Source organism: Heteronotia binoei, chromosome 9 (genome assembly GCF_032191835.1).
Source record: "Heteronotia binoei isolate CCM8104 ecotype False Entrance Well chromosome 9, APGP_CSIRO_Hbin_v1, whole genome shotgun sequence".
NCBI lineage: Eukaryota > Metazoa > Chordata > Lepidosauria > Squamata > Gekkonidae > Heteronotia > Heteronotia binoei.
Window position 1 is genome coordinate 79938287 of NC_083231.1, and position 12325 is coordinate 79950611.

Below are 12325 nucleotides of genomic sequence, written 5' to 3' on the forward strand. Positions count from 1 at the left end.
AGGAGGTCAGCCAGGACATATCTCCCCCAGCCAGTGTGTACAAGCCATGTGTGTTCCCTGCTGCCCCCCATTGGGGAAGGGTACAGGAAAGCAGGGAAATGGGGAGGGAGCACAGAGATACAAATCATCCTTCTTTTTAACTTCAGAATTAGAAGTTGATCACTGCAGGCTGAGCTTCAGGAAAGGTAGAAGGGGAAACGGAGCTTACTTGCAATTTAAATCACACTGGAGGGGGGGAGGGAGAGGGGTGGCCCCCAGCCTCTCCAGCTTCTTGCTCTCACCTCCATGGTCCCCTTCCTATGGGCCCCCTCTGGCCCCTCGCCCTGTGACTCTTAGCTATGGTGCTGAACTCAACCCTCATAATACTTACAAGATGCTTTGTATTTCAGTTGTGGGAAGTATGGCCTTATGGCTGCGATGCTACAATTGAATTCTGACATCTGTTTTAGAGATCTCAAGCAGCAGAATTTGGACCAGCTCCTACCTGAGGGCCTAACTATGTGATACACTATTCTCCAGTCCTCCCCAGGTCTTGTCAACCAGATGCACACCCAGTTGAAAGTTAGGCTCTTGGGCATGTGGGAGCAGAGTTGGATTGGGACATGATGCTTGTGGAAAGGGGGTGCAATCCCGTCCTGGTGCCCTATTTTCACTATCTGAAATGGCCTTGGAGAGTTGCTATTTGCTCATCAGTATATCATGGCAACCAGCATTTTGCTCCATCTTCTATGAATGGTATATAGAAATAAAATATTTATATTTTGCATAATTTATTCTATATTTGCATGATGTGGGGAAAGACAAAGAGCAAAGCAGGATGCACATCTATTTAATCTCTCCTCTTGCTCTTGAGTTTTCAGACTAAAACTTTAAAAAGGAGTTGTGATAGGATAGCACATAAAAATGTATATAAAATTGGCATCATATAAATAACAGTGAATCTTGCAGAAGCCAGAGAATTTTAGCATTTCTTTTAAATTCTTGTGGCTTTAGAGATAAGTTTGAGAAATATTATATCAATGTGGGCTGAAAACTCAGAAAACCAGATGGCAACTGAAGAGAAACATGAATTCATTTGCTTTTCCTAGGCTTTTCTAAACATATTTGTTTTAATCCCAGATTATAGCTTTCATTTTTTTCAAGAGAGAGCTCAAATGAAATAAAATAAATAAAATTAAATATATGGTTAACATTCCGGTGTACTAGCACCTCATAATTAGTGCCTGAGACAGAGCATCCAGCATATTTATACAACTATTTACTAATTATGTTAGTTGCATACAGTTAAATATACAAATGAGCTTTTTCACTGAGAGCCAAAATACACATTATGGAAAAAGCCACATCTGCTGTCACACATATAAAACTGTGTGCATGTGTAAGTTTTGAAGCAAACCATGTGAATGTGTGTGGGTATTGAATCCTACCTCTCCCCTGTCTTATCTTCATTTACAACATCAGTTCAAGTACTTTTTTCCTTTCCATGTTTCCTTCTGGTATTGGTGCCTGACTAAAAGAAAAGCCACTGAAGTGATAGCTTGTGATAAGATAAGGAAGGGCAAGTTCAACCATCTTTGAATGCACACACCCTTTTGCCATTAAAATTTTACTGTCCAGCAAACATTATTACCTTTGTCAGTTTTTCACTGAAGTGGCAGACTTGCTTCAGGACTGTACCACTTCAGATTGCTGAAGAAGCTCACATACTTTGTATTCATCTATCTCTTCACATTACAAATTAGCACGTAATGGAGAATACTAGGCCAGAGCTCTTCTACCTGACATTTAGTTTTCTATGTGGGAGGGGGATTGTATTATGGAGGATTTTTCCGTCATAAGATCCCTAGGGCTTTTTTTGTAGCATAAACTCCTTTGCATATTAGGCCACATCTCTCTTATGTAGCCAGTCCTCCAAGAGCTTATAGTAGAGCCCACTGTAAACTCTTGGAGGATTGGCTACATCAGGGGTGTGTGGCCTAATATGCAAAAGAGTTCCTGCTACAAAAAAAGTCCTGAAGATCCCACACCTGTAGCTGAATTAGTACAGCCTAGATACAGGTCCTTTTACTTCATTAAGAAGTTGGCCTATTGAAGTTACCTGCTTCAGTTATTTTAACCTTTATTAGCCTCATTTAATGGTGCCTTCGTTGTGGCAATCACACATAAAGATTTTCTTTTATCCCCTCTCCACAGCAGACCCAAATGCCCCCTGAAAACTTGTTTGGGGAGGGAGGGTCCATCTCCTTTAGGAACAGAATTGGGGCAGCTTTTATGGTTACTGAAGGGGGGGTGGGGATTGCAGTCTGTGAGCAGAAATTCTTTCACCCAGAGAGTGTTAGTCTGGATCCAGCTCCTTGTGTTCTGCACAGTCAAGGTAGATCAAGGTATCAGGCAGTGTCACACTGACTTTCTTTATATATCTGTATGTTTGTTTTATTGTATTTGTATCCCACCCTCCCTGCAAGCAGGCTCAGGGTGGGTTCCATCATAAGATTCACATCATAGAAACAAATTGACAGTTAAAATATATCTAAAAATGTAGCTGAAAACAACAATCAATATAAAAGAATGGTGCCTCAACATATCTCAGCAGAATCAGTTGACTCCCAGGTGGTCATTCGGATATGAGGTCACTGGAGGGGAAGGCTGATTAATCAGTGGACACCCACTGCTTCTACTAAATGCCTGGTGAAAGAGCTTCATCTTGCAGGCCCTGTGGACTGTAATAGGTCCTGCAGCCCTCTGATCTCTAATAGAAGCTCATTCCACCAGTTAGGGTCCAGGGCCAAAAAAGCCCTGGCTCTCATCAAGACAAGTCAGCTATCTCTGGAGCTGGGGACCACCAGGAGATGTTGATTGATAGATCCTAAGTTCTTGCAGGGCTCATATAAGGAGAGATGGTGCCGGAGGTATGCTGGCCTCTGGCCATATAGAACTTTAAAGGTAAGTACCAACACCTTGAAATGGATCTGGTACTCAATAGGCAACCAATGCACTTCTCACAGCAAATGGTGGATACGTGTCAGCACAGACAATAAAGTCAATACCCATGCTGCCACATTCTGCACTAGCTGCAGTTTCCAGAGCAGGGTCAAGGGCTGCACCACATAGAGAGAGTTACAATAATTCATTCTGGAAGTGACCACTGCATGGGTCACTATAGCTAGGTTACAGTGGTTGAGATATGGAACCAACTGCCTGATTTACCTCAGATGGAAGAAGGCAGACCTGGCAGTGGAGGTGACCTGGGCCTCTATAGTCAGCAAGGCATCCAGGAAGGCCACGAGGCTCTTCACCCTCAGTTTCAACTCCAGTGATGCCCCATTGAAGACTGGAAGCCTGATTCCCAAAATCAGTTACATCATATGATTATTTCTTGTCAGTGTGCTGCCATGTAAGATCTATCATCTGTCAGCTAAGAGAATTTGCCCTAAAATTCAACCCAAAATAATAAAGAATCTTGTGGTTGTGAATGAGTATCATGGCTGTGACTTCCAAAATGTTTCTAAGGCCAGTTTCCTATGGATACATTGCTGGTGTCTTACTAGAATAAACATAACATTAAAAAGTGGGGGGAAAATCACATAAGAAAGTGAAAAGGGCTAAGAACAATACTTCAGTTAGCACAGTATGATTTTCATACTTGTTCTGTGGAATCTTGGGATTTCTTGGCAGGTTATGAGATGTTTCTCAGTGATGTACAAACTACCCTTGCTTGCTTCTGGAAGTGATGCAGTCAGGATATGGTTTAGAAGGAGGTTTTGTGCTGCAGGCAAGTGCTTTCTTTCCTTTGGCGTAGGAATTAACTAGGGAAAGTAGCATGATATGGGCCAATTTTGTCAGATCCCAGAAGCTAAGCAACTTCTTGGAAGAGAGATCACTAAAGATGAATCTACAGAGGAAAGCAATGGCAAACTGCCTCTGCTTCTCACTTGCTTTGAAAGCCCCTTGCTGGAGTTACCATAAGTCAGCTATGACTTACTGGCACTTTACACAAACAGAGAGGAATTAACTATGGAAAATCTTTTGACAGAGGATGAACTGAGATAAAAATAATTTATTTCAGAGTCCCTGGGTTTGGTGGGGTTCAAAGACTGGGTGTCCAGAATTGCTGCTATGCTGAAGTTTACCTAGATGGTGCCTCTCCCTTTTTTGAGGGCCTTCCTCATGACTTGTACTGAGGAACTTGGTAGATCCTGAACCCTCCTCTGAACCACAGTTTATGGTATAGGATGCAAATTTTATTTGTGTGGTTATAAAAACAGTTGCACTTTGCATCCAGACACATCATATCTGGGAGGGGCTGTGGCTCAGTGGTAGAACATCTACAGAAGGTTCCAGATTCAATCCAAGGGATCTTCAGGTGGGAGGATTATGTAGTAGATAATGTAAAATACTTTTGCGTAACATCTTGGCAGTTTGAGTAGTTAAAACTGATTTCAATGGCCCAAGGGTCTGATTTACTAGAAGGCAGCTTCATGTGTCCATATATTCACAGCTGATTCACAAAGATTTTCAGAAGTGTAGTTGAGCTTTTGTAGGAGATCCTGAGTGACTTTGCATCTACTGATAGCATCTTCAAGCTAGGCAAAAAGAGTGAAGTTCTAGAAATAAGAATCCAGAATGATCTTTTATGTTCCCAAGAGGTGGCATTATTCAGAGACATCTTTGTGAATAGGCTAGGATGGATCAAGTTCCTGTTGGAAGTGCCATTGGTAGTTATTGAGTCATTTGTGAGTTGTTTTCTGAACATTTTATTATAATTTTGTTGCAAATGATGAAAACACATGAAAAAGAGTAACAACTGGGTATACACAAGATAGATAAAACAAAATAAAAGGCAATTTTGGAGTAACCCTCCTGTATTATCACCAGTTCTCTAAACAATTACATATGTGGAGTAGCCTTCCCGTATCATCATCAATTATCTAAATGCAAAGTTCCAAATTTTTCAGTAGCTCTAAGAATAGGGAACAAATTATTTCAAAATTTCAGAGGAAATATTAATGTTTGTTTCCAAGGTTCTTTATCCAGCTGTTTACTATTGGGAATACTTGGCCTTCCAGTCCTGTGTTTGAACAAGAGCTCCTCTTATCCTTTGCACTGCAAACTGCTGCTGAATTTGAAGCTTCCATTGGGCTTCAAGTTTCAGCTTGTTAAAGGAAACCTTCAGCTTTTGTTGTGAAAAAAAATAATGAACTTAGAATCTTGCTAGGTGTACGGTCAATTCAAGTGTCACGGTTTTCTGAATTCTTCCCATACTCATACTCTGCCATCTTTAAAAAGGGTTCCAGAGGAGATCCGGGAAATTACAGGCCAGTCAGTCTGACTTCAATACCGGGAAAGTTGGTAAAAACCATTATCGAGGACAGAATGAGTAGGCACATTGATGAACACGGGTTATTGAGGAAGACTCAGCATGGATTCTGCAAGGGAAGATCTTGCCTCACTAACCTGTTACATTTCTTTGAGGGGGTGAACAAACATGTGGACAAAGGAGACCCGATAGATGTTGTTTACCTTGACTTCCAGAAAGCTTTTGATAAAGTTCCTCATCAAAGGCTCCTTAGAAAGCTTGAGAGTCATGGAGTAAAAGGACAGGTCCTCTTGTGGATCAAAAACTGGCTGAGTAATAGGAAGCAGAGAGTGAGTATAAATGGGCAGTCTTCGCAGTGGAGGATGGCAAGCAGTGGGGTGCCGCAGGGCTCGGTACTGGGTCCCATGCTCTTTAACTTGTTCATAAATGATTTAGAGTTGGGAGTGAGCAGTGAAGTGGCCAAGTTTGCGGATGACACTAAATTGTTCAGGGTGGTGAGAACCAGAGAGGATTGTGAGGAACTCCAAAGGGATCTGTTGAGGCTGGGTGAGTGGGCGTCGACGTGGCAGATGCGGTTCAATGTGGCCAAGTGCAAAGTAATGCACATTGGGGCCAAGAATCCCAGCTACAAATACAAGTTGATGGGGTGTGAACTGCCAGAGACTGACTAAGAGAGAGATCTTGGGGTCGTGGTAGATAACTCACTGAAAATGTCAAGACAGTGTGCGTTTGCAATAAAAAAGGCCAACACCATGCTGGGAATTATTAGGAAGGGAATTGAAAACAAATCAGCCAGTATCATAATGCCCCTGTATAAATCGATGGTGCGGTCTCATTTGGAGTACTGTGTGCAGTTCTGGTCGCCGCACCTCAAAAAGGATATTATAGCATTGGAGGAAGTCCAGAAAAGGGCAACTAGAATGATTAAAGGGCTGGAGCACTTTCCCTATGAAGAAAGGTTGAAACGCTTGGGACTCTTTAACTTGGAGAAACGTCGACTGCGGGGTGACATGATAGAGGTTTACAAGATAATGCATAGGATGGAGAAAGTAGAGAAAGAAGTACTTTTCTCCCTTTCTCACAATACAAGAACTTGTGGGCATTCGATGAAATTGCTGAGCAGACAGGTTAAAATGGATAAAAGGAAGTACTTCTTCACCCAAAGGGTGATTAACATGTGGAATTCACTGCAACAGGAGGTGGTGGCGGCCACAAGTATAGCCACCTTCAAGAGGGGTTTAGATAAAAATATGGAGCACAGGTCCATAAGTGGCTATTAGCCACAGTGTGTGTGTATATATAAAATTTTATTGCCACTGTGTGACACAGAGTGTTGGACTGGATGGGCCGTTGGCCTGATCCAACATGGCTTCTCTTATGTTCTTAACATTCTGGTGCACCTAACCTAGAGCCAGTTTAAACATTGCAGCTCCTCTGTAGAATCTGACAAGAAGCATTTATCCTACTTCTGCACATAGTGCACATACTGTTAAGACTTGTGCCATGTGTGGTATCACAAACGTTTGCAGAATCCCTGTGCCAAGGCCAGCGGTTCCCCAGGATGACAGTTGCTGTCATTGTTCATCCTGGCCATTTTCTGGCTGGACATAAGAATATCGCAGAAGCTTGCACATCTTTTTGTCAATGTATGTAATAAGAAACTTAACCATTATACCTGATACTTTTAGCAGAATACATGTGAAGGCTATAGAATTTCTATTTTCCCTGAGAATCCTTGTAGGGCAACAACTGCGATGCTGATTCCCAAGCCTAGTGGTTGAGAAATGAGAAAAGCTAACAAAGGGCTGTTAAATGGCAAAGTAAAGTATTACAGTTATATTGAAAGAAACTAGGGGCTTGTTTACTTGATCAAGGAAGCCAGATACTGCTTGTTAGAGGGTTGATAAAGGGTCAGTTCAGATAGTACTTAGTACTTGTTGATGAGTTGGTGTGGGACCACATCTTAGATCCCTGTTCATGATGATGATGATGATGATGATGATATTGGATTTATATTCCACCCTCCACTCCGAATCTCAGAGTCTCAGAGCGGCTCACAATCTCCTTTATCTTCCTCCCCACAACAGACACCCTGTGAGGTGGGTGGGGCTGAGAGGACTCTCACAGCAGCTGCCCTTTCAAGGACAACCTCTGCCAGAGCTATGGCTGACCCAAGGCCATTCCAGCAGGTGCAAGTGGAGGAGTGGGGAATCAAGCCCGGTTCTCCCAGATAACAGTTCGCACACTTAGCCACTGCACCAAACTGGCTCTAGTGTGAGTATTCCAGTTCCACTTGGTATCCATGTGCTGGTATAGTGTATGAATGGGGCTTAGTCCAGTGTACACAGTTTATGTGGTCAATCTCCCAAGGAGATCAAGAGATTAACTATGAAAACTGAGCTTTTGTGCATTTCATTTGGCCTCATTTAAACATTATAGCTAATTTCACACGTTGGATAATGCATCTTCAGTGCCCTTTAGCAAGTAGATTTTCCTGTTTTCACAGGAAAATCCAGCTGCAAAGGATTGCTAAAGCACATTGAAAGTGCATTATCCAATGTGTGTGAAATTAGCCTTTGTCACCACATAGTTAGACATTGGCATTAGCAGCAGGGGAGGTGCACTGAATGGATGGAGAAGTTATTTTTTCATGCTTGCTCTTTACCACACATGGATCTGATTATTGTTCGAATCAGCTGATAGTTCAATTAGCATCCCTTGTTTATGGATGCAGGAATCCCAAGTGATATATACTCTGGTTTTCAAAACTTGGGGTTATTCTTGCACTGAATTCTGAATATGACTTACGATATCTGTTTAAGGGGGATTACATTATTTCCAAGGTTCCTTAACTTGTCGCTGGGGAGGGCGGGGTATAAATCGAATTAAATACAAACATAAACAAACAAACCTTAAACAAGCAAACATGGTGTGAGATGGCTAGTCAAAAAGCATCCCCTGATTAACTTGGAACATTTTCTATGTTTGCATTGGCTTCTGTGCAACCTCTGATCATATTAAATAACCAGAACTTCAGTCAAATTAAAGAGTTGTAGCACTGGGAAAAAATGATCACCTAAGCAAGCCCCAAAGTATGCTTCAACAGGGGGGGGGACTTCAAAGAGAAGTGGGTAGATTTGCACTCTTGCATGGTGCCATATTAACAGCCCTGGAGACTGAAGCCTTCTATTTATCCACAGAACAGGTACAACACAGTCAGCAGCAGTGCAAGCTTCCCCACAGCAAAGTCTCATCCAAATGTCTCAGCCCTGTTCTGGAGGATCCACCTGTTGAGGTGAGAAGGTAGTTCAGTCTCTTTATGTCCAGACATTATTTGGCTTTTCTGCAGCAGCTGCCATTCAAGATCATACTAATAGATACAACAACAGTAGAAAGATTGGTTACAAGTATTCATATTTTTGTTCACTACTATTAAAAGTATGATGTTTTGCTTCATGTAACTGAGGCAAAATGTGAAGAATGGCATGATGATCTTCCTGTATGGGGAGTTTCAACACCATTTCCTCTGTATCTTGGAACTGTCACACAATGTGAGGAACCATTTTGTGTTGTTTTTTGGGAAATCATGTGGAGAATAGTTCCACGTGTACTTTCCTGATATGTGACTATGTGTAATGGGGATGTAATGGGGTGATAAGTAATGTAATGGGAGGATGAACAGATGAGATATCGGGGAAGAAATCCACTACATTCTGCCTCAGCCCATGAGTAAATCCATGTTGTATCACTATTTGTCAGCTATTCCTCACATCATTATATAGTAGCAAGCTGTTATCTGCCACAGTTCTATGACCTGTCAGGGGCTACCTTTGAAGGAATTGGCAGTGATGCACGTAGGAGATGGGTTCCAAAGCTGTCTTCTAGCTTTGGAACCCCCTTCCTCTCAAGGTCTGCCAAAATCCAAAAGGAATGATTTCATTAAAATTCTGGAGATAAGAATAATTTAGCTACACATTTACCTACCCATATACAAATGTACAGAAATGTAAAATAATTCTGTCCACATAACAGCAGCAAACAAAATGCATTATATTACATGAGGATTAAATCCCTTAAATTAACTGTCTTTGATTTACAGGGAGGTGAATCATGGCAGTTTAAAGGAAAACCATATGCAAAGCAGAAACTGCTGGGCTGTTAGTTTTTTCCTTTAAAAATCCATGATTTTCTAGCCTGTAAATCTTTTTGTTTCATATTTCACTATGATTAATTATGTGCAGAGGGTATTTTTAGTTGGCAAGTATGTAAGTAGAAGCCAGATAAGAAAGAAATGGCTGTATTGTAGTGTGATGATGGAAGTGAGAGCAAGTCTTGCACCAAATGCTTGGGCAACTTTTTAAGAGGACTTCGAGTGATAACTGAGTGATAGGAAAACTTTGGTGTCAGCACAGATTTAACAGATTCACTTCTAAATCACATGCAGTGCTTCTCAATGTAAAAGGCTTGGGGGATTTATATTTAATAGTATCGTAGATTCCCCCACCCTCCAAGTATATTTTTGGAAGCAGGCTGATCATTTGTTTTGTATATTCATTTTAGGATAATATATTGCTTGGAAATATACATTTGACTAGGCTCTGTTGTAACTCTAAAATATGATTTAATAAATTTCCATTATAGTTCCTGTTACATAAGTCTAGAGACACATAAGAGTCCCCCCACATCCCTAGTAATAGTTTTTCTTTTAGCTTCCACATGACATCATTGTGCTTTCACTGAAATTCTGCATGCACACACACACCTACCAAAACCCACCCACCCCACCCCCGCTAATTCTGGGCAAACATCCAGCACTGTTCTCTTTTCTGCCTGTTGTTCTGCCCCTCTCCACCACCAGCAGACCTTGTGTGTGTGTTTTTTTTAAACTGATAGTCTATCATTGACATAGCTACTACCAATGATTAAAAATAAAATATGACAGAAGGCCCTGCTAGTGCATGGATAAAATCTCCAAACAGTGGCACCATTGAGGTATAAGGAATTACCCCTATTCAGAAGTGCCTGAAGTTATGGATATTAGAAACTTTTTGCTTGCTTGTTTGCTTTTAAAATACAGACTTTGATTTATCTGATCATTAGAAATGTTTAAGAGCCCACTTCACTCAGTGTATTCGTAATTCTAATTCTATTCATAATTCTAATAATTCTAGGAAGATAATGTACAATATGTTGTCGAAGGCTTTCATGGCTGGAGTCAATCGACTGTTGTAGATTTTCCGGGCTATGTGGCTGTGGTCTTGGCATTGTGAGACCTGACGTTTCACCAGCAACTGTGACTGGCATCCTCAGAGGTGTAACCCAGAAAACTGGAGTTCTCTCTGGGTCAAAACTCGAGAGAGAACTCCAGTTTTCTGGGTTACACCTCTGAGGATGCCAGTCACAGTTGCTGGTGAAATGTCAGGTCTCACAGTGCCAAGACCATGGCCACACAGCCTGAAAATCTTCAACAGCCGAAGATAATGTATCTTGGATCCTTTAAAGTTTTAAACAATTTCTGCTTGTGCTAGAGCTTCTCTGCTCTGCAGTGTGCTTACTCATCCACTAAAACTTCCATTTGCACTAGGATCTGTTGAAAACCATTGCTCTTGTGCATTTTAACACTGTGTGTATGTTTTCAGGATTACTGTTGCACATTTTTTTCATGATTTGAAACGTACTTGAACCATGGAGTACTCAAATTGTCAAGCAAAGCTCCAGTCAGGCACCAATAATTCTATTAGATCTGGCTTCATGGTCAAAATAACAAGCTTGAGTTGGGAAAAAGGGCATGCATGGGTCCTTACTAGATTTTTAAGCTTTATAATATGGCGGTTGAGATGCTGGCTGCAAAGTAGGATGTAATTACCTGAGAAAATATTCTTTTTTTGTGTGTGTGTAAGGGTAGAATGTGCTTTTGAACGCTTTATGCTTTGGTTATTTGGTGAAAGATTGAACAAAATCTAGATTGATTTCATTCTAAGGCCATATTTATAGGTATATCTCCTTGGGTAGCAGCACTCTGGGTAAACTGCTAGCTTCCTTAAGAGCAGAGCACAGGGAATTAAGACATTGGTAAAATGAAACATTAGTGCTTCTGATTTCACCCAGTAAAGATAGTCTCAAGAATTGTACCAGATTTTTCACTGGTGAAAAAGGGAAGAATGTTCCCCTATGTCCACCAAAAAGGTTCTGATGCAGATCATGAGAAATGAATGGGGGAGGGGAGTGAAGAAGGGGCCACAGGAAGGAGGAGAATTGGCCAAGATGGAATAAATACAGCTGTTTGTATACAATCTGATACCTCATAGACTTTTGCCTTAAAATACAATGTCTTTCATGTACAGACTCATTCTGAAGAGAGACCATTTCAATGTGAGGAATGCAAAGCATTGTTCCGAACCCCATTCTCTTTGCAAAGACATCTTCTAATACATAACAGTAAGTTCTAATATAGACTGTTGAGAAGTTTGTACTTATGGCTGATACAGCCTGTGACATTATGGGCTCATAACTAAAGAATACATATCATGCATAGACATTTACTTCATTTGAACTAAATTAGCACTTATATTTTAGAGTTGGGATAATTTTTTTTAACAGAGTGTCACAGCTGTTGGCAGCTCATGCAACTTTTGAGGAATATGCATTTTTAAATGGAATGGTCAAACTGGCCCAGAGAAATTAATCATCATAACAAACTTTGGTTTGGTTTTTGTTCTAACCAGAGATATCTTTTTATTATTGAGGCATGCACAACTTATGGCCCCCAAGGTACCAGTTGGCATGTTTTTGAATCATGCTTCCTTGAAAAGTTTTCCAAGAACTATCCTGGATAAGGTATTACTTCAAAGCATTAGTAACACCATGTGTGTCATATATGCCCATCTTGCAAGCCTAAACTATCACTTCTGAAAAATCCAGTGAGGTTTTTTGAAAGATGTATTCAAAATTTGACATTCTTCTGTTGGACCTCACATCCTGTAGCCAAAACAGTGTTCTTTCTGCTCA

At 41.0% G+C, this 12325-nt stretch overlaps 1 protein-coding gene across 6 annotated transcripts in view; it reads left to right on the forward strand.

Annotated features, from left to right (window-relative positions):
- Positions 1–12325, forward strand: part of PRDM5 (PR/SET domain 5) — a 137438-nt gene that overhangs the window by 60846 nt on the left and 64267 nt on the right. For 5 of the 6 annotated variants that reach the window (XM_060246844.1, XM_060246848.1, XM_060246846.1 and 2 more), the window contains one exon: positions 11662–11755. In XM_060246844.1, coding sequence (XP_060102827.1) covers positions 11662–11755 — 94 coding nt within the window. Of the gene's footprint in view, positions 1–8517; positions 8613–11661; positions 11756–12325 lie in introns of all 6 variants that reach the window. The other variant, XM_060246845.1, reaches the window with a different exon arrangement.